This window comes from Tenrec ecaudatus, chromosome 5 (assembly GCF_050624435.1).
Source record: "Tenrec ecaudatus isolate mTenEca1 chromosome 5, mTenEca1.hap1, whole genome shotgun sequence".
In the NCBI taxonomy this organism is placed as follows: domain Eukaryota; kingdom Metazoa; phylum Chordata; class Mammalia; order Afrosoricida; family Tenrecidae; genus Tenrec; species Tenrec ecaudatus.
This window is the reverse complement of record NC_134534.1, coordinates 4,122,155-4,142,686: the sequence shown is the minus strand read 5'-3', so window position 1 is coordinate 4,142,686 and position 20,532 is coordinate 4,122,155. Positions and strand designations below refer to the sequence as shown.

Here is a 20,532-nt window from a genome sequence, read left to right as displayed (position 1 = left end):
TATGACTTCATGTTGATGGTTTCCCTCATGCGGCTGGTTTGCCTTGTCTTTGTCCTTTCCTTACCCCGATGGCCCTGTCAGGGAAGCATTGGACTGCTCATTGCAAGGCCAGAAGTTCAAGCTCCCCAGCCCCTGCCTGGGGAGGAGATGAGGCTGTTTGGTCCTGTGAAGGTGAACAAGCTCAGAGACCCTCTGTGTGGCTTTGAGTCGAAATTGTCTCTATGGTGGTGGGTTTGAGGAGGATAAAATGTGCTTGAACTTGGGGTCTTTTCTTAGAACACACCCAAGGGGCATCATGGCTGTAAGTCTTCTCGAGAGAAGACATAGACCCATAGAGAGACACACTCACTATTGCCATTTCCCGGGATCGTAGACATTAAAGGACACGGTGGGGATCTTTGCCAGGATCTGGGTGAGAACTTGCCCCAGTTTGGCCTCATGCTCTTTCCTCCACGCCATTCCGCATCTTCAGTCCTTTCCAAACAGGACCCCAGAGTCCTCCCCCTTCAGCTCACAGAGTGGAAGGTAGGCAAGCCCGTGGAGCACACGGTCTAGCCACCCAGTTGACCAGAGAAGGTGCATCTTGTAGGACCTTACCTCCTACGCCCCAAAACCCCATCCCCAAACTTGCGGCTCCTGGCTTCAGCCCGCAGCTCTGCAGTGCTCATGGTGATTTGTTTTTACCACCAGGCTGGGGCAAGCCTTACCTGTGCTTACTAGGGCACTGTTGTTGTAGAGAGTCCCCAGGTGAGGCCCAGACAGAGACAGGAAGGTATGAAGTTTGTTGAGGTAATACCGAAACCGGGGCCGAGTGAGAACCGATCGGATGATGATGTTTCCAAGCGAATGGCCAATGAAGCTGTGTGGAGACAGAAACAGTGAAGCTGACCAGGAGAACCCACCAAAGAAACCCAACCGTGTTGCTGTGGGGGGTGCTGACGCACGGCGCCCCTCTCCCTGTGTGTTGGAATAGAGCTGGGCCCGTGGGGTGGTGCCAATGGCTGTGGTGGCCCAGAAGGAGAGAGCCAGGCTTCTTCCACAGCACCACGGGGTGGGTTTGAACCAGGGCTTCGGACCAATTCCTTCCTGGCCAACACCCTGCCCTGCTGAGAATTTGCATTTCTACCCCTGATAAACTGCATCAGCGCTTACATTTAAACAAGATCCCCTACTACTGCCACTCTACCAAGGCCTTCACATTGGTTCCAACTCCTCTAGGGCAGAGCAGAAGAGGCCTGGTGGGTGTCTGCGACTGGGGACCGTCGTGGGAGTAGAAAGGTAATGCGTATCACACCTAAGAGGGGGCTTCCAGAAGTTGGTCAAGAAATGAAATCCAAAGATAATGGACTTTCTCCATGAACTTTTTGAAGCCTCCTTTACACATGTATTTATCTGTGAGAATCGCCTGGGATCCTGTGAACAGGTAGCTTCAGGTTCCGTCTGTCTGGGGTAGAAATGTGTATTACCAGCAAGGTGTTGAACCAGAAAGAACTGGTTGAAAGCCCTGGTTTGAAGAAAGGGACCACCTTCCTGTTGCTCTGTCAGGTTTCCCAAGCCAAGCCTCCCTAAGCCAGGGGCTTCCTGAGAGGAAGCATTTCCTCCAGGTCCGTACGTCATCACAGAGGTGTGGGTGGGTGTCCAGCGTGGAGTCACCCCAGAGGCCTCCCTATGGACCTTGGACACGCCCCCCCCCCGGTCTTGGGGACTAGAGATGGGGGTCTTGCTGGAAGGCACAGGGAAGCATTGCCACATCCTGCTTCTTCAGAGCTCCTGGGCCCAGTTGGGGCGGCCCCTCCTAGGCTGTTCTCGTGGATGTCTCTAGCTTCATTCATGTGTTCACGTATTCATCCATCCATTCATTCACTCATTCACTCATCACATCTGCCTGCAGGGGCCTGTCCGCAGCCCCACCCTGTGTTCAGTGTCCCTCAGAAAGTCGCTGGTCTATGAGAGGCATATTTGTTTCTCCACGTCCCCAGCCTAAACCGCGCAAAGAAGGGAAATGAATATGTGTCTATGAAATGGCCTTTTTCCCGTCTCTGCCCATTTGTTTTTACCACCAGGCCTCAGAGTCCGTCCTGTGGAATACATTATTATTATTGGTTCATTTCTGAGAACTAAGCGGGGCCAGGTATGTGGAGGCCTTAGACCCACTCGGGGAATGGTGCATGCAAGGGCCTCGAACTTGCAAACTCTTCATGGCTCTCTCTTCATCGTTGGAATATTTCAGCCCAGCTGTAGGGGACTCTGGGGGTGCAGTGCATTGGCTGCTGCCCAAAAGTCATTCCTCTGGAGAAAGACAACACTGTCTGGTACCTGAAAAATCAACATCCCCAGACCCACAAAGGACAGCTCTAGTCTCTCCTATAGGGTGGCTGTAAGTCAGAATCTATTCTATAGCAATGGGGATGGTTTAGGAATTGGTATCCTGGAAAGACCAGATAAAAAGTTCTTATTGAATGGGCGATTGACTCAGTTATGGGAAGTGTCATCTTAGTGCTAGTCCCATTTAACAGATAGAGAAACAGAGGCTCACAACATCGAGAGTCTATCAATGGGTTTCCAGAGCTGGCACGTGGGAGAGTTGGGATGGAAGTACTGAGCATTTGGAACAGTGAGACAAATTCCAGCCTAGGAAGTCTGGTTTGTAAGTCCAGTTCTTTCTTGGCTGAGCCACAGACACTGGCCCCCCACACCCAGGCTAAGACAGGGCTGGGCATAGTCACTGCCCCAGGTACTTACTTCTGCCCTGATTGCAATCCACCTGCTTAAAGACTCCAGGTGTACTATCCACTGGACCTGTATACTCATGCCCCGGGGTCTGCTCTGCCCCTGCATTAACTCCCCGGGCCTCCTTTTACCTGATTCGAGAAATGGAGAGGTTGTACAACTGGATATGTTGGATAATCTCGTCCAGCAGCCGGTCAGTCATGGTGTCAAAGTCTGCAAACGTGTCCATCTGGAAGGAGGGAACAAAGGAGCAGATGGTCACAAGCCCATCTCCTTCTTTCAGCTTCATGGGGCTTTCCGAGTGTCCTGAAACTTCGTGTCAGAGCTATAGATTGAGGTTCAATATCAAGAAAGTGAGTCCCAGGACAGGCTATCATGAAGACATGGGGGGGCTTCTGAAGACACCCCAGATACAGTTTGTTGCCAGCAGGTTCTGAGAGGTTCTCATCGACTCTGACACTTCTGTAGACAATGGTTCACCATTTTTTTCTTTTTTTAATTATTATCAGTCACTTTGTTGGGGGCTCTTACAGACCTTATAACAATTCATAAAACAATTGTATTGAGCACACTTGTACATAGGTTGCCATCATCATTTTCAAAATATTTTTGAGCTCTTGGTATCTGAAACAGTCAAGGTCCCCATATGAGGTCCCCAGATGACACTGACCATAAAGATGTCACAACCAAACTCCATGGGTTATTAGATGTCTGTGACCACAGATAGGGTTTAGGGGGGACCTATGTCATGGAAACTCCAAGCTGCCACCCATTCCAATCCTTCTGAGATGAAGAGGAACCCCAAGCTCACGTGCTCCCACTTCTTACTGTTCCTCACCCTCCTGGAACAAAGGAAGAAGTCTAGACCATCCAAGTGCATGGGCAGTGACGGGTGGATAGATTTCCCCCCTCCCCTCCCCAATCTGTGTGTCTAAAGCATCCTATGGCTCTCAGAGACGTCTGTGAGCCGTGCTTCCAGGGGCCCCTGAGCTCTGATGTTCTTATGATCCTACCTGGTTCTTCTCAGACATTAAGAAGTCGAGTTTTCCTCCAGGGAGACCCAGTTCAATGAATGTCTTTACCAGCCGGAGATCTGCACTGTTCCCTAGAAACGACAGAGAACCCCATCCCAGTGCCATGGTTTGTCACAGAAAAGGGAACCCCCAGGGACTCAATGCCCCTCTCCACAAGTCCCATTGTCTGTCGACACCTCCTTTCTTGCCTCCAATATGCACACAGTCTGGTCCTTTCCAATGGCTTGAATGCAATGAAACCACTCCATCATCTATCAAGGGGACTCTGTGAGTATTCCATGTGCAGATGAAGCTGGAGGCAGAGCACCTCTCCTTTCCTCCTCCGTCAGTTCAGGTTGTCTCAAACAGGTTGCATGGGTGCCTTCTAATAGCCAGTGTGGCATGATCTGGGAACTGCCACTCTCCCCTCCATTCTCTTGCCGAATATGATGCTACCTCCCCAACCTTACCACATTCAGCAGATCCTCAAAACAGGCCAATCAGGATGGGCCTACTCATCTTCAAGAGAATAAAACTTGTCTTTGGAAACAGGAGTCATAAGCATGCAAACCCCGAGGGGGACGAATGAAAGCTAAGGAATGCGAAGTTGCTGCCAGTCTCAGAGGCCCCAAGACCACCTGGTGGTGTGGTGGTTAAAGCACTTGACCAACACCCCAAAATGAGCAATGGTTCAAATCCACCGGTCACCCTGTAGCAGGAGGTAAAGCAATCTGCTTCTATAAGGAGTTATAACCTTGGAAACCTATGGAGAAGCCTGTACTCTCGCATAGGATCACTCTCTGCTGGGATCAACTGGATGGAATTGCATGTGGCTTTGACGTTTCTTCCAAAAAAAGGCTCTGAGCCATTTTCAAGACTTAAAAGCTGTGCGCAGTAAGATGTTCATGATAAAGAAGCTGTTTTCCATGAGGGTTGGTTCAATCATTTCAATGAGATGGGAAACTTACAGAGCTCTAAGGTTAAGTAGGCTTGGAGCACGAGTTGAAGGTTCTTAAGCAAATCTTGACGGATCCGATAAAACTCTAAGGAGTGTGGACACAGGCCCCTGAAATGAGAGAAGTAACCTGTGCCTGGTGTTAGTTGTTTTCCTGAAGTCTTGTGGCCCAGCTAAGAACATATTCATTGAAAGTTCAATCTTCTGATAAAAAGAGGATGAAAATTTATGTAAAGCTCTTCACAGACCACGGTGAGGAGGTAAAAAGCAATGGGCTGAGCAGATTCATTCTTTTAACAAGGAGCTCAAGGGTCTTGATTCACTTGGATTGAATCTCCTCTCCATGAAAAAACTGCATTCTGTCCAGTGGAGAGTTGCACTGTGGTCCGAGGAATGGATGAACACAAGAGTCGGCTGAGCAGTGGCAAAGACACTCTTTTTCCGTCTTGAGTGCCTTTGGATCAGAAGTGCCATGTCAAAACTGAGATGTCTTCACTAGTCCACTCTTCTGAAGACAGAGAGCATATCTCAAGCCCGAAGCCTTATGAAAACAGGAAGATCCAAGCTGTAGTCAAATGGTCCTCTTTTCATTGAATTTACTTTTATTATTTCAAATGGCTTGCCTATTAGTCCTGGAAAACAATTCTCATTATTTCATAGATGGTAATTTTATTAGTCATGCTGTGCAACTGTAAAAGAATTACCACAAGTATGTGGCTTTAACAAACAAACATGTATGTCCTCCTGGTTTAGGTCTGAATTCCGTGCCCTAGCCCGAGGGGAAGGTCTTCTTTCTGTGCTGGCTCTAGGGGCAGGTCCTAATCTGCACTCAGTGTCTGTGGGCTCAGCATCCCGTTTCAATCTTCCTCTGGGGCTAAGAGGCATTCAGCATAGGAGGCCTGGGGCCACATGATGTCGACCACTCTTAGTTCTTCTTCCTTGATGATAGGGAAGTTCCCTTGGGCTAAATTATGACATAGGATTGGTTGGAGAGTCCGTGCAATTCTGAGGTATGACAATGCAGGCAGATTTCCGGCCTTACCGACTGAAGGCAAGCTGCTCTGGCAATCACTAAAAATTGGAATCAAGTAAAAGGCATCGGTCAGATCAAGAGCTGCAGACCAGGTACATGGAGATTTGTTGGTTTGTTCAAGCAGCAAAACCACATCTGTACCAGAAGCTGCCGTTAGAATCACCATCTAGTTAAATTTTTAATCATACAGGTTTTCATTCTCCAAGGACCACCTCTTTCTTGCGAAAGCCAATTAGGAGAGGTTGATGGGTGTGATGACATCATCCCCGCTGCTTCTTTGAAGTCCTGGGTGGTGGCACTAAGTTCTAATTCCCTCAGGAACATGGCATGACTTTTGTTCTGCCATTTTCCTAGGTAGAGACCGTTCTCACAGTTTCATAATAGCCCTGCTCTCTGTGTCAGGGACGCAGTGTGGGAATTCTGCCAGTTTCTGAACATGTCTATTCCAAGGATGCCTTCCGGATCTGGAGAACACATTGCACAATGGGCCAGGCATCCCACTGGACACACTGTGAGACAATCCTGAGAGACTATTCAAAAAATAATCAGACCTCCATCCTCTCCCATTCTGGTTGGTGGGCCACAGTGATGTTTGGGGTCTCCTGGAATTAGTGTCAGTGGGGAGCCAGTGTCCAGTAATCTCTGAAAAGTCTAATAATTTCCTTTGCCACACTGAGCAGTCATGCTCCCTAGGCCTGGTAGATCCCTTCAGAGAAGGCTTGGAGAAAGATGAGCAGTATACACTTTTGGCCTTATCGTGAGGCCTCGCCTCAAGGGGACTTGGCAAGGGAGAGTTGAATCCATAAACTGGCTCAAGTTTGGGAATTGCTAGTGGGGCAATGACTCTACTCTGGAGATGTGCATTAGACTGCAGTTCACTTGACCTAAATTTCTTCCACTTGAACAGATCAAATAGATATTAAGAGACTTCCCAGCTGACACACTCCTGGGTAGTACACTAGAAGGCCCTCAAGGAGATGGATTGACTCCGTGGCAGCAATAATGGCCTTAGGCCTTGGAACAACTGTAAGGCCGGCCCAGGAGCAGGCAGTGCTTCCTTCTGCTGTGCACAGGGTCACGATGACTGGGAACCAACTTAGTGGCACCTAAAAACAACTACCCTTTCATAGGGGTTGTCCACTTCATAAAAATAGCAAAATTACACTTATGAAGTAACAGTGAAAATCATTTTCACCACCACATGAGGCACCGTATTAAAGGGTCACGGCCTTAGGAAGGTGGGAGACCACTGCTGTGTGTCCTGTGTCAAGCGTGGACACTAACATGCATTGGCCACGGGGAGAGCAGAATGAAGAGCGCCACAGGGAAGCCAACACACCGCCTTGCCATTTCACGACCGCAAGAAAAAAGTGACCACAACTGCCGACACTTCCCACTTGTGAGGCTTTGGGCAAGTTCGTTCTTCTCTCTAATTCTTAATTATTTGAACAAAGGAATCTGTCTTGGCCAGAGTGGTCCTTAGAAGCAAGGGTGGCTAGACTTCATCTGGGACACTTCGGACTTGTTCTCAGGAGAGGCCGGTCCTTGGAGAAGGGCATCCTACTCGGTCCGTGAAGAAGAGCAGGGCCCTCCATGGGTTGGGCTGGCACATTGGTTGTAACAACGGACTCAAACATAGGATTACTGGTGAGGATGTTCTGTTGGACGTCGGTTCCGAGAGGCTAAACAAACGTTTGCTTGGTGGATAGCTGATCAAAATCAGGTCCAGCAAGACTCAAACTTGTACACAGCGCTGCCTTCTGAGGCAGGCGCTGGTCCTAGCACTTACCATCCAGGCCGTGGACGCAGACCACCAGGTGAATCCCATCTTCCAAATTGTCTTCCTCTTCCTCTGGTGGGAAATACGGCACGTCAGAAGCCAGTACGGATAAGTCACTGTACAGAAATCCTTCAATCTTCAGCTCTTTTTTAAATTTTTCTTTGGCCTGATAGAAACTGGAGAATACACCAATTAATCGCATGCCATGCTGCGTGCCCATGTTGAGAGGAAATGAGTTGGGCTTAGATGGGAGGGTGATGAAGAGATGCAAGACGGCAAAGACAGACTACGAGGTCTCAGGGGGTGGGGCGAGGGGAACAAGGAGGAGAGAAGCAGCGCCCCTCCCCCAAACCCAAAGACCCGGCTGGTTTCACTTCCATAGGTTTCTTGTGGTCCCTGCATTGAGTCAGAGACTGGACGGCAGCATACCTAAGGGGCTCTCCAATTCCAAGGATCTCTGGGATCTTTCAAAAGCTCATCCAAGAGCCAAAGCTCCCGAACTTGGCACACCTGACCTCTGATTTACCTCCACCTGCTTCTGCAACGTCCTCCCTAGTCATTCCCTCAAGTGACACACTTCACATCCTGTGAGGCCTGTGAAAGCTGGGGCTGCCAGGAAGAAAAACCTCCAGTCGTTTCCAGTACAATGAGATGATGAAAGGTGAACTCAGCGTCCTGTCCAAGGTGGTGGACAGCGTGCCAGACTCTGAAGATCGAGGCAGTCCGGCCAAACCATGCGATGCCAGGCCCTCAACAGGGCCTGGCATGGATTTGTTGAATCAGCCAGTGTCCTAACTGGAGTGTTTGGGGAGCCATGATAGGAGAGTAGGTTAAGCGCTGGACTGTTCAGCCAAACAGTGATTAGAATCTACTAGCTGATCCGCAGGGGAAAATGAGGCAGGCTGTTCCTGTCAAGATGTGTAGTCTCAGAAAGCCTGGGGAACAGCTCTTTTCTGTCAGGTAGGGTCATCAGGAATAGGAGCTGACTGCATAGCTGTGGATGGGTTTGGGGTATGTATTAGGTGTTGCTCTTCCTTGCAAAAGCAAAGGTCCTTGTGAAGTCACTTGGTCTAACATTGATTTCAGAGTTGCCTGAAAAGGTGCTAATAGCCAACAGATACAACAAATGACCTCTGTTCACCTGGGGAAACAGAGGAAGAAGATGACACAGAAATCATAGAAGGAAATGGCCTGCAGGTCTAAAGACAGCTATGAATGACTGCTCCCGTTGCCATGAGACCAGAAGAACTAGATGGTGCCCAGCTACCATTACAGGATCATTTTGAACAGGGACTCAATACATGGATCTTGAGCAAAAAGAAAAATTATAGAACTTCAAATTCCAGACTTATTGGGTCAAAGTAGACCGGAGGTACTGTGCAATCCAGAAATTATTATAGAACCAAAAGGATCCGATGAAGCTGACTTTAAGCTTAACAGGTCAATTAATTATGTATGTTTGCCATTCATAGTCAATTCACATGGAATTGTATGCATTAAGAAGAAACCATGGCAACTTTCTTAAACAGCACAAGACATGGACAAAACTAGAGAACAGTAAGCTTAGCAAGTTCAATCTTACAGAGATAAATATTTACTATCACCATCGTTATAAACAAAAACAAAGAAGAATAAACGTGGCTTATACACCAATGGACAAGACTTTGGTGACGACATTGAAGTCAGGTCAGAGGGCGGGAGCAGGGAGAGGGGAGTGAGGGAGCACTGGGGGAGGGGAAGAATGAATGGAGGGTTTAACAGGATAGTGTTGTTGATTTCATTTCTTGAGATGGATTGTACAATATACATGGGTTTCCTTCTTTTAAAAAAATTGCCCCAGATCCCTTATCCCTCAAAATTAGTGGGTTGAGAGGCTTAAAAATATAAAAAGGAAGACTTGGAGTCTTCAGCAACAAACCCGGGTTAGAGGTGGTGGAGCAGTGGGGCAGAGCTTGAAAATGAAGACACCATGCGAAGGTACAGCGGTGTCCATCACCTGGGCATGCGGACATGACTGCATGGGTCTACCACAGGTCTGTGTACTTCCCCAGCAAGAAGTGTTCTACTCTCTGCCACCTCTTTGGGGAACGCTAGAAATAACAAGTTTCTGTTGTGATTTGGACCTTGTTACTATAAGTGGTATGTTTGTTAATTGTGTGAACGTCATGGGCTGTTTTGGTAAAGTGATTCCATGGTGTATTTCAGTTGCTGTGTGGTTTATAGTGGGAGGAGCAAAGTACACACAAACCCAGCCTGGAATAAAGGGTGGGTTTCTGACCTTGCCGATGTGATGGCAGCTGCTAGCATCCAGAACTCTGCAGGGGACCTGAGAAAGTAAATCTGATGAAGAGCCCATGCTCCCCAGAGAACCTTCAAAACTGCCGCTTTCGAGGGTGAAGAACTGGAAGAGGGATAATACTCTGAAGAGGGTTATTGGTGATAATCACAACTGAACAGAACCTGAGGGTCCACCGCTGAGGGCATGGATAAGCAAATGCACATCTATAAAATGGAACATCATTTTAAAATTTTGTACGGAATTATCCCCCATTTGGAGAAAATGCACATCTGGATATGGATACACAGTGGGGATGAACAACAGAAACATGGGTGAAGGGAGACCATGGATAGCATAAGATAGGAAAATAACAATAATTTATAATTTATCAAGGGTTTATAAATTTATAATTGATCAAGGTGGGATGGTGGGAGAGGGGGGCCAAAAAGAGGGTCTCACACCAAGGGTTCAAGTAGAAAGAAAATACTTTGAAAATGATGATGATGGCATCATATATGTACAAATGTGATTGATACAATTGATGTATGGATTGTTATAAGAGCTGTAAGAGCCCCCAATAAAATGATTTAAAAGAAGAAAGAAAGAAAGGAAGGAAGGAAGGAAGGAAGGAAGGAAGGATGGAAGGAAGGAAGGAAGGAAGGAAGGAAGGAAGGAAGGAAGGAAGGAAGGAAGGAAGAAGCCAGTAGTGGAATAACACAGATAGTGTTTATCTTTGGGAGGCAAGATCATTGATCTCTTTAATTTCTTTAAACGTCTGTGTACTTTCTTAGTTTTACATGGGAGCTTCAAAAGGCTCCTGCTTAACTGAATGAAAAGATCATGTGTGGTAGTAACCTAATGTGGTGTCAATATAAGGATTAAGAGTGTAGGGGTGGAGTCTAGGCCGTCAATCTGGAGACAGCCAATGAGACTTCTGTGGGCATGGCCTTCTCCTGAGAATTCTGGGAAATCTGGTACTTCCTCCTTGGAGCTGGAACACACTTCTCTCTCTCTACTACTTCCTGGGAGACATTGAAGAAGACAAGCCACATGGATGCAACCAGACCTCTGAAGCTGGAGAAGCCACAGAGAGGCCCCTGCCAGCGCTGAGATGCTTACAATGCAAGTGGACCCAAAGATTTTCTACTGGCTTGTGATTGTCCTGCATTTGGCTTCATTGCATGTGTTTCGTGAGTCTGAAGAGGACTTTATAGATTGATATCAGACACATGGGCTAATATCGGACTTATGGACTTGATCTGGACTAGGCTGGGATGTTTTCTCCATGTTCAATTGCTCTTGTATATAAATCTCTTTCATGTACATATATGTGTGTCTGTGGATTTCTCTAGTCTGCTCAGACTAACACATCATGGGATTGTCTTCTACCCACTTTTTCAAGTCCCCCAGTATGCAGCCAGTTCTGTATTTAAAGCAGAAAAGAGCTGTGGCTTCCATTTTGAAATAGCCATGCATGGATTTGAGAAGCAGGTGGGGAGACATGAAAGGCCGAGCTGGGATCAATGAACCACCAGCAAGCTCACCTGAACATTCTTTCGCTGACTTCTCCCTCCAACCTGCTTGTCTGCGTGGAAACCATTCCAAAGGAGCCCAGGGGTTGGTGAGTGATGGGGAATGGGGTCTGCTTGGAGGAGAATCCCCCGGCCCTGGCGGGGGTCTCCTTGAGCACAGATGAGAAGGGAAGGCAGGTGGCAGTACACGACACAGAGAGGTTAACCACCTCGCCAGCCTTCACGCTGTCCAGGGGAAAGGGCTCTGGAGCACTTAGTGAGGGAACCAGGACACAAGGCCCTGCATTCCTCTCTTGGTTTTCAGATTCTTGGGAGCGGGTAGAGGGAGTCACAGTGGGGCACACGGTGCCTGCTTGATGCCCAGCCTCTGGGGAGGCATTAGTTCCTCTATTAAGGGCTGGGCCATCAGTGATGGGTAGTGAGCCACTTGGTTTGCAGGTGGGACCCAGTTCAGTGGCCCCCGTGGCTGATGCACAACTCCATGTAGGCACCTTGTGGTGGACAGGATTCTCGACATCAGAGATGCTGCTGTCAGAAAAGGCTCGCTCCCCAACCTTCAAGTCTTCTGCCATATCCTTTGGGGTTTCCAGTGGCACGCGAGGGGGAGATCTGTCCCGAGGTTTCTCAAGCACTCTGCTGCATGGTATTTGTAAATGAAGACCTTTGGTATCAACTCCTGTGGGGTCCTCGGTTCTGCCCTCCAGATAACCATGTCCTTGAGCGGTAGCCTGACTCTTCTGACCTTGGGGGATATCTATATAGCCAGGGTCCTGAGGGTCAGCGGCATCTAAAATGATTTCCACGAGGGGGTGGTCTCCCTCGGGGTCTTGGGTCTGGGAGCCACCGGAGCATTGGCAGCAGTCTCCAGGAGCATCGAAGCTCTTGGTGGGTACATCCAACACGTCAGCGAGAGCTCTGCCTTGGGGCGTGGGGTCCGGGTCCTCAGCAGACTCTTCGGGACTACTGATTTGGGGCGCAGACACGGACTTGGTCAACTTCGTGGTCAGCTCCCGCTCCTCGTCCTCAAAAGGCAAGGAGGTGATGGACGTGAGAGAAGCCTGGATTCCGCTGGGCAGACTCGTGTTGCTCTCCGTGTGCCCACCCTCCAGGGAGTTCCTGTGAAGGACATGTCTGCAGACCAGTTGGTGCAAGACTTCCCGGTCACTGGGCAAGTCCAGGGCCTTGCTCCGGGCCTCAGACCACGCGATGGAGGTCGGCTCACTCTCAATGCCCGAGTCCGATATGATAGAGGAAGACCTCCTGATGACCCCAGAGAGGACTGGCACTCCCCCCTGCCCCTCTGTGAGTGGGTCCTTTGGGGAAGACCTCATAATCGAGGGGTCCCTCAGAATGGAACCTAGTGGGTCACAGGGCTCGGAGGGGGTGGGTTTCAGACCTAGCAGCACCATCTTAGTCTCCTGTTCTGCTCCCTTCCCAAGAGGACTTAAGTCATGGAGAGTGGATCTCTCAGAGGAGATGGCAGTGTGGCGGCTTTCACAGGCTGCCACTCTGCTTAGCAGCGTCCTGTCTAATTCACAGGCATCTCCCGTGGCCCCGGGCTCTTGCTGAGTATGAATGACCACCACGGGGTCTACCACTGCGGGTGTCACCACTACAGGCTCTACCACCCCAGGTACAGCTCTGCAGGGGTTCTCATTGCTTGAGCTCACATCAATGTAGGTCAGTGCTGGGGCCTGCCCATCCTCTGCACCCAGACTCTGTGCAGGCAGGTCCTGAGCTCCTGGTGGGTGTGGACTAACCTCGGACCTTTGGCCAGTCCAACACTCTTCTTCACGCAAACCCTCTTTGTTCTGGAATCCACCGATGGTCAGATACACCTGAGATTCAGAACTCAGGTCTGTGGCGTTCGGCGTCGCCTTGCTGTCACCTGGCTCCGAACCCCTAACAACCTCTTTCTCAGCGTCCGCTTGGGGTGGTTTCAGGTCTTCCCCCGAAGACAGTTCTCTATTTGCATTGCAGTGCTCCACTGTGCCTTGTCGATTCTGTCTAATGGGACTCTCGTCTGGGACGGGAGCGTTAGGATGCGCATCCAAGTGATGCCCTGGGGGGAAAGGCCAAGAACACCTGTTAGAATTAAAGGCTCTGTGTTCACAAGCTGTTCAAATATTTAATGCAAATCGGTCACGCGCTGTCATTCCCGAATCATCGTTAGCTGACGGACATAGAACCAGCGATCTGCCCCATGGCATCAGGAAGGCCTGGTTTGGGACGCTGCCATTGGCACTTCTCTGTTGGTGGCCCTGGACACAGCTGACATTTCAATGAAGTGTTTTCTTTTCGAAGGGTGCCCTTCTTAGCTCTAGGGTGGGCAGACCCATGGTGGCCAGTGGCCGCCCTGGGGCCTCACTCACAGTGAGGGTAAGAGAGAAGGGCCTCTGTCCACAAGGAGAACCGATCTCAGTGCTCAGTGCTGAGGCACCTCTGTAACCGGGGGTACGGAACTAATTGGCACTGTGATCACAAGGAGGTTCCCAGACTCACCTTGACCTTTGTGGCTAGATCGTCCTTTTCTTTCTTAGCTTTTATTTAGGGTTACCCTCTGCCTGGCATTATCACCCTGGAATAGGAGTGTGTGTGTGTGTGTGTGTAGGGGGGCTGGGGTAGGGGTCATAGAGATGCCAGTAGACCTTGGACCTATTGCAGGGGCAGTGCCCGACCACCTCACTACAGCAAAGATGGCAGGAAGGAAGCCGCCCACACGTGTGGATCCCACAGCTCACGCAAGGATTCTGTTGACACTCTACTGCCATCCACTAAGGGTGTGCCCAAAAACCAGACTCACTGCTGCCACGTCAACTGTGACCCAAGGAGACCCTACCAAAGGGTAGAATTGCCCCCTGGGGGTGTCCGAGAAGAACTCTTTATGGGAGTGGCAAACCTCCTCTTTCTTCCTCAGAGGGTGGTTTTGAACGGCTGACCTTGCAGTTATCCGCCCAAGGAGTTACACTCTGCCCCAGGGCTCCCTACTGTGTGGTAGCAGGATGGCAACATTGTGTCAAATGTTGTGAGAATGGCCCTCGTGTGACACTGAGACGCGGAGGAGGCGTCTGCTGTTGGGGGTGGGGTTGAGGTGGGGGAAGATGACACCTATAGACTTGCGCAATGTAGTCCTCTACAAATCTCCAATTGCTTTCAAAAACGTAGCATCTATGAAGTGCAGTCAAACGGGGGGTGGCCTGGACAGCCTAAATCAGCAGTCTGCATAAGGTAAGCCTCCAAGCCAGGGTACCAGTGACTCCCAGGGCCGTGTGAGCGGGAAACGGAAGAAAAAGGAATTCTTGCTGGAGATCAAGAAGCGTAGGCCTGAAGAGGCCGCAGAACAAGATGTCAAATGAACCTCGATTCTTCTTTTAATATGGAAGTGAAACTCATCCGCTTCTGTTTGTTTTCTCTACACGAGAAGACACCGAGGAGCTTAGCAGGTGACCCACTGGGCTACTAAGCACAGGCAGCAGGCCGCACCCACCAGTTGTCCGTGGGAGTAGAGGAGGCTGTCTGCTCCCAGAGAGATGTGCAGCTTCTGAAAAACTCTCTGGGCCCGTGCTCTCTTTGCTGTAGAACTGCTCTTGGTCAGAATCTACCCACTCGAGAGTGGTGGGTTTGGGGGAGGGCAGAGTACACTGAGTCCAAGAAGAGGCAAATAGATATGGGAGCCTAGGGGGAGGTGTGAATACTAATTCAGCCAAGATTGTGAGAGCAGAATATGCTCTGCTTGCTTAACGTCCATTCCCTGGGGTTAGAGACTCCTCAAATCTTTGTGAAACTCCCAGGAGATTAAAACAGGTTTGTGGTTTGGGTGCAAATGTAGCTAACTTGGCCAAAGCCATTCGGAGATGGGAGTGGTCAGAGAGGGGCTGTGAGGAGATGCCCTATGGAGGCAGCTACGCCCCTGAGAGATGGGACTGGAAGTGGCAGGATTTCCAGGCTCAGCAGAGGCTGCTATCCCATGCATGCTGCAGAACCTGCAGAGACACAGAACCTGAAATTCTACATGGCTCTCCCTGCCATCGAGAGTCAGTGTAACCCTCATAAAAACCCCCTCTCGGTTTCTGAGACAGTCACTGCTGGCAGGAGGAGAAAATTCAGCCTTTTTCCTATCCCACGTAACCCCTACAGACAAGGCACATTGGTATTTCCGGTTGCCTCGTGTGCAACATGCACGTGAAAGATGTGCAATGCACAAGAGAGACCAAAGAACTGCCATCTTTGAATTATGGGGCTGGGGGGAAACATGGACTATACCGCACCTGCCAGAAGAAGAATGAAAGAAACCTGTTTCAGAAGAAGTATGACCGAATGCTCCTGAGGAAAAGGAACTGTGGTCAGACTTCCCCTCACATACTTTGGACACAGTCTTAGGAGGTGGAAGGAAGTCCCTGGAGCAGGTCAACACAAAGAAGATCATCAGTGAGCTGGACCGATGGCGAGACTGCGCCAATGGGTCCAAGCACTGGAGCAAGCAGACACACGACAGAGGATCGGGCAGTATTTTGTTCTGTTGCACATGGGGTCGTGAAGGGTTGGTGTGGAGTCCATTCAATTTAAAAGCAACCACATAGACAAGGCAGAGCTGAGCGGAACCATCCTGCACCCGAATGGTCCTAGAGCTCCTTCCCCCAGCCATGCTGCACTGCTGTTGAAGCCCATGGGGGCTGGTGCGAGGGCTGAGGCAGCAGGGTGGAAATGGAAGTGCAGAAAGCCTCAGGTTGGTTTTCACATGAAAGCTGCGCCTGGGGTCTCAGAGCTGAAGTTACGTTAATTTGCTTAAAAAATAAAATAAAAGCATGTGCCATGATTGCCCCAAGGCATGGGAATAAGAAATGTCTGTATTTGAGGGTCTGAGAGTACGGTGGACTATTTTAAATCTCCTCGCTAAATCTTCCCAGTATATAGTTCAATGAATGAACTACAATGAGGAGAGCACAGATGGAATGAGAAGACAATAGCGTGTCCTCACAAGCTTTTTAAACTCCTCAGATATAGGTAACTTCGCACCTCATTCCAGCCCCTCCCCCCCAAAAAAAGTTTAAGTTGGCATGCTCAGTTGGTTGGGTTGCTATTTCTAAGCCAGTATGGCCCCAGTGGTTAAACATTGGAATGCGATTTGTGTAGTTGGTAGTTCAAAGCCACCTGCAGCTCCTCGGGAGAACGACTAGGTTTTCTACTCCCATCAGTAGTTCGAGTCTGGGAAACCCACGGGGGCTTGCTATGAGTCAGCATTGACGCAACGGCAGTGATGACAGGGGGTGTGGGATTTGGGGGTGGGGGGGCTGTTTAGATACACCAGTTGTCATACATGGTGTGGCCACTAGACGTCAGGGTACAACTGAGAACCAAGTAGCTACAGCTGTCTGCAAGGTTGTGTTGTCCTTGGAATTCGCTTAGACTTTTGAAAGCGTGCTCCACATCCCCGATTTCAGAGATTCTGACTTGCAGTTCGGTGACCCGTCACTAACAGGACGCCCACCCTCTCCGTGCACAGGGCCTACAATACCCCACAGAGACGGGACCAGGCAGAGTGTGGGCTCTGGTGTCTCAACAAGCTGTCTTGAATGCTGGTGTGATCTTGCATAAGGGCGGAACTCCCGGGTCATGCATCTGTTTCTCACCCGTGCAATCAGGCTGGTCAGACTGTTTGACGGCATCTAAATAAATAGATACCACTGCTGCTTTCAAATCTGTTTCGACTCATAAGGACCCCATCGGACAGAGAGGAACTGTGCCACATGGTTTCCAAACTGTTGTGTTTATGGAAGCAGACAGTCTCTTCTTTCTCTCACAGAGTGGCCTCAACCGGCGACCTTTCTCTCGGCAGCTGAGCATTTAACCACTGTGCCCCTCCCACAGGGCCTGGCATTCCTGGGCATTTGTGAAAGACCACAGGAGCATCTGCAGCTATTTGTTAAGAGAGCGTTGACACTGCGCAGTGCTTATCAGTTTCTCTCCGGTCAGCTCAACCCAACTCTGCTCACCACCAACCAGAGACAGGGACTGGATTCAGGTATATAAACAAGTACAGCCAAATGTGTTCATTTCTCCTGAGATGGGTTGTCCATCCATCCATCCATCCATCCATCCATCCATCCATCCATCCATTTCTCCATCCATCCATCCATCCATCCATCCATCCATCCATCCATCCTTCCATTTCTCCATCCATCCATCCATCCATCCATCCATCCACTCACTAACTTACTAAGCCTGCTTTTTCCAGCACACTGCCTGACTCTTGGCATAAAATGTGTATGTTACTGGGTGTGTGTATATGTATATGTGTGTGTGCACTGAATGCCATTTAAATTCAACTAGAAATGACTGTGCATCTGAATTGTACAATTGACATAAGGAAGTGTCTTCTCTATCACATCCCTCAGTTGGGATTGCAATCTGGTTCCTCTCATGCAGAGGCCCACCTGTGGTAGGACAGTCCACATAACGGTCCTCAAAGATCACGGGCAGGGTGCTCCAGTCGCCATCGATGTCGGGGCACTCCGCAGGCAGTGGGGGCATGCTGGCCAGGTACTCTGAGTTCCGGACATCCAGTGACAGCTGGCTGTGGGTCTGTATGCTAGGAACACACAGAACCAGGTGAGCATCATCCCCAAACTCACTTACATAAAGTCCATTCCAACTCATAGTGACCCTATAGGACAGAGTAGAACTTCCCCCCTCCCCCCATGGGTTTCTGTGACTGTAACTCTTTTGGGAGTAGAAAGCCTCCTCTTCCTCCTGTGGAGTGACTGGTGGTTTCGAACTGCTGACCTTGGTGTTAGCAGCCCAGCTCCTGGTGAGCACCATAGGAAAGTTTCAATGCGTTAAAAATTGCTTGCTCACTCCTCCAAGCCCAAGAAAATGTTCAGATAATCTGTCCATCTCTTTGTCCACCCAGGCAGCCTCTCCTCCACCAGCCACCTCAGCCTGCAAAGCCATGCCCTCCTTTGGCTCTGAAATGGGTCTAGGTAGTCAGGCTGTGGAGGATATGGGTTGTAGAGGAGCTGAAGCAGCAGAGTGCCATCTGCACTTCCTCTGCCCCACCTGCCTCAGCCAGCCTTCAAGCCCTCATGTGTCCTGCGTGTGGAATGGGTGTGCGTGCTAGGACTGCAGAGCACAGAAACTGTGTGAGCCCCTAGAGGACCAGCACACAAAGACCGAAGCCAGGATGCTCTACTAGCTGCTCCTCGTTGCCCCAAATGCCGTCATCTTATTACTTTGGCAAAATCGATCACCTTCGAAGAGGCACGGGCCGTCATGATCTCCTGGGCACGCTGCTTAGCATCTGATTCCCTTCGAGGCTCTCTGTTCACTTAGGTAGCCCTGACCAATGACTAGCACACAGCGGACCCTCAGCAGCAGACTCACACGAGGGCTGCGTGAACCAACACCATGTGTGTGTGGAAGAGGGGGATGCTGCGGAAGCCCAGATTCTCGGGGACAGACTGGAAAACATGGCGATGGGAGGGGTGACATGACCATTTGGGTCTGGAGTGTGAAGTTCCTTGGAAAACTTGTTGAGTCTAGATGTCCTGTCAGGGTGGCAGATCCCAAGTCAAGAAATGCCACATCGAGGTTTCAGGGAGATAATCAGTCTGTGAGTTCATTTACACTTGTGGTTCGGGTGTGCACATGTATGCTTTCACGCGTGTGGGTATTTGTGTGGGTTTGTGTGTGTTGCATGCTGTGCATAGGTGAAGAAGTAGTCGCATGTGTATGTATGTACATGTAGGTGCAGAAAGGTGTGGATGGGTGGCTTTGGGGATGGAAGGAAGATGGGGTGACAGAGGTCCGCTGGGAGACAGAAGCAAAGTGGGGGAAAAGCTCGGATCTGGATTAAGGACGCAAACCCGAGGGTGTGGAGGGGGAGCTGGAGCCCAGCTCCTTGTTGGCAACATTGGGAACACCTCCTGATTTGGGTGTGAACTCTCCATGGCCCTACACGATTCTCCACTTCTACCATCCCAGTCAAATTCCCCCCCACCCCAGTTCCACTGCCCACGCCCCAATGCTTGATACAGCTGTAGACACTGCCCTGTGACAGTGCGTCCGTGAATACGGAGAGATGGAATCTACGGTTGATACATTAGGTGCCGTGAGCTGTTTCTGATGCGCAGTGCCCCATGCACGGGACGGGGCAGGACTTCCCCTCAGCACTGTCCAGGCTGTCACATTTCCAGGAGGCGAAGAGCAGGGCTTTTTCCGGCTGAGACTCTGGGTGGTTTCTGGCTGAGTTAGTAGCTGAGCTCTCAATGATTGCATCATTAGGGCTCCTAGAGCCACTGGTAGCTAATGACATGATTAGAAATTTCCATAGAACTGAACATAAATCTACCAGGATCAACATAATCTCCTCGCTCTCTCACCAGATTCGGGTCACCGTTAAAATGGCCCTTCCTCCTGCACGTGTCTCCCTGGCAATTCTGTTCACTCACACTCCCCAATCACTCTCGCCCTGATACATCCCTCCCCGTAGCTCTCGTTATTAGTTGGCATGGCATATTTATTTTTGGTTTTCTACCACTAGACTGTAAGGTCCACAAGGCAGGGCCTTCTCTCACGTGGTTCACTGCTGAATATACAGCACCCAGAGCAGCAGCGGGCACGTAGCCGACAATAAACGGATCCTCGTTGAGCGAGTGAACCCCTGGGGTTTCAGCTAGCGCACTACGACTCAGAGAGGTTAAGGAACAAGTTTGGTGTGACCAGCTTAATAGAATCTATATTTGCAACCAAATATGTGTGGCTTGAAATGCTGCGGTCTCTCCATGATACCAGTTTTTCCAGTAAAAAAACAACAACAAAAGTAATCATAATCCATTGTAGTTATTGTTTATCCTGGCCCGTAGAGCCCCTCAGGGCTTGTGTCTGCCTACCCCTCTGCCGCTGCTCCCACCCATTTCTGCTGTGTCCTGGCCATGTGGCCATCCCCGTCGACTGGCACTCGCTGCTCTTCAAACGTGTTGAGCTGCCCCGTCAGGGTCTGTACACAAGCCCTTCCCTCTGCCTGACGCTCTGTCCCCCTGCAGCCTGCTGGAAACCTGTAAGCCCAGGCTCTCTTTACACCATGCTGTCGCACCACAAAGTCCTTCTGTGATCACGCTGACTAAAGCAGCCCTGCCCCCACGCCCCACCGTGGGTGGGAGCCCGTTCATACACACTCTGACGAGTCAACTATTTACAAATCTTCCCAAGTCCG

The 20,532-nt window shown here is 50.0% G+C and overlaps 1 protein-coding gene across 1 annotated transcript in view; it reads right to left on the bottom strand.

Moving 5' to 3' along the window:
* The window catches only part of FAM135B (family with sequence similarity 135 member B), a 122,801-nt gene that overhangs the window by 5,636 nt on the left and 96,633 nt on the right, over positions 1-20,532 (bottom strand). Inside the window, exons 11-16 of the mRNA XM_075550569.1 lie at positions 17,756-17,910; positions 11,334-13,383; positions 7,521-7,687; positions 3,744-3,835; positions 2,862-2,959; positions 708-859 (exon numbers count right to left, since the gene is read on the bottom strand). Coding sequence (XP_075406684.1) covers positions 708-859; positions 2,862-2,959; positions 3,744-3,835; positions 7,521-7,687; positions 11,334-13,383; positions 17,756-17,910 — 2,714 coding nt within the window. The remainder of the gene's footprint in view (positions 1-707; positions 860-2,861; positions 2,960-3,743; positions 3,836-7,520; positions 7,688-11,333; positions 13,384-17,755; positions 17,911-20,532) is intronic.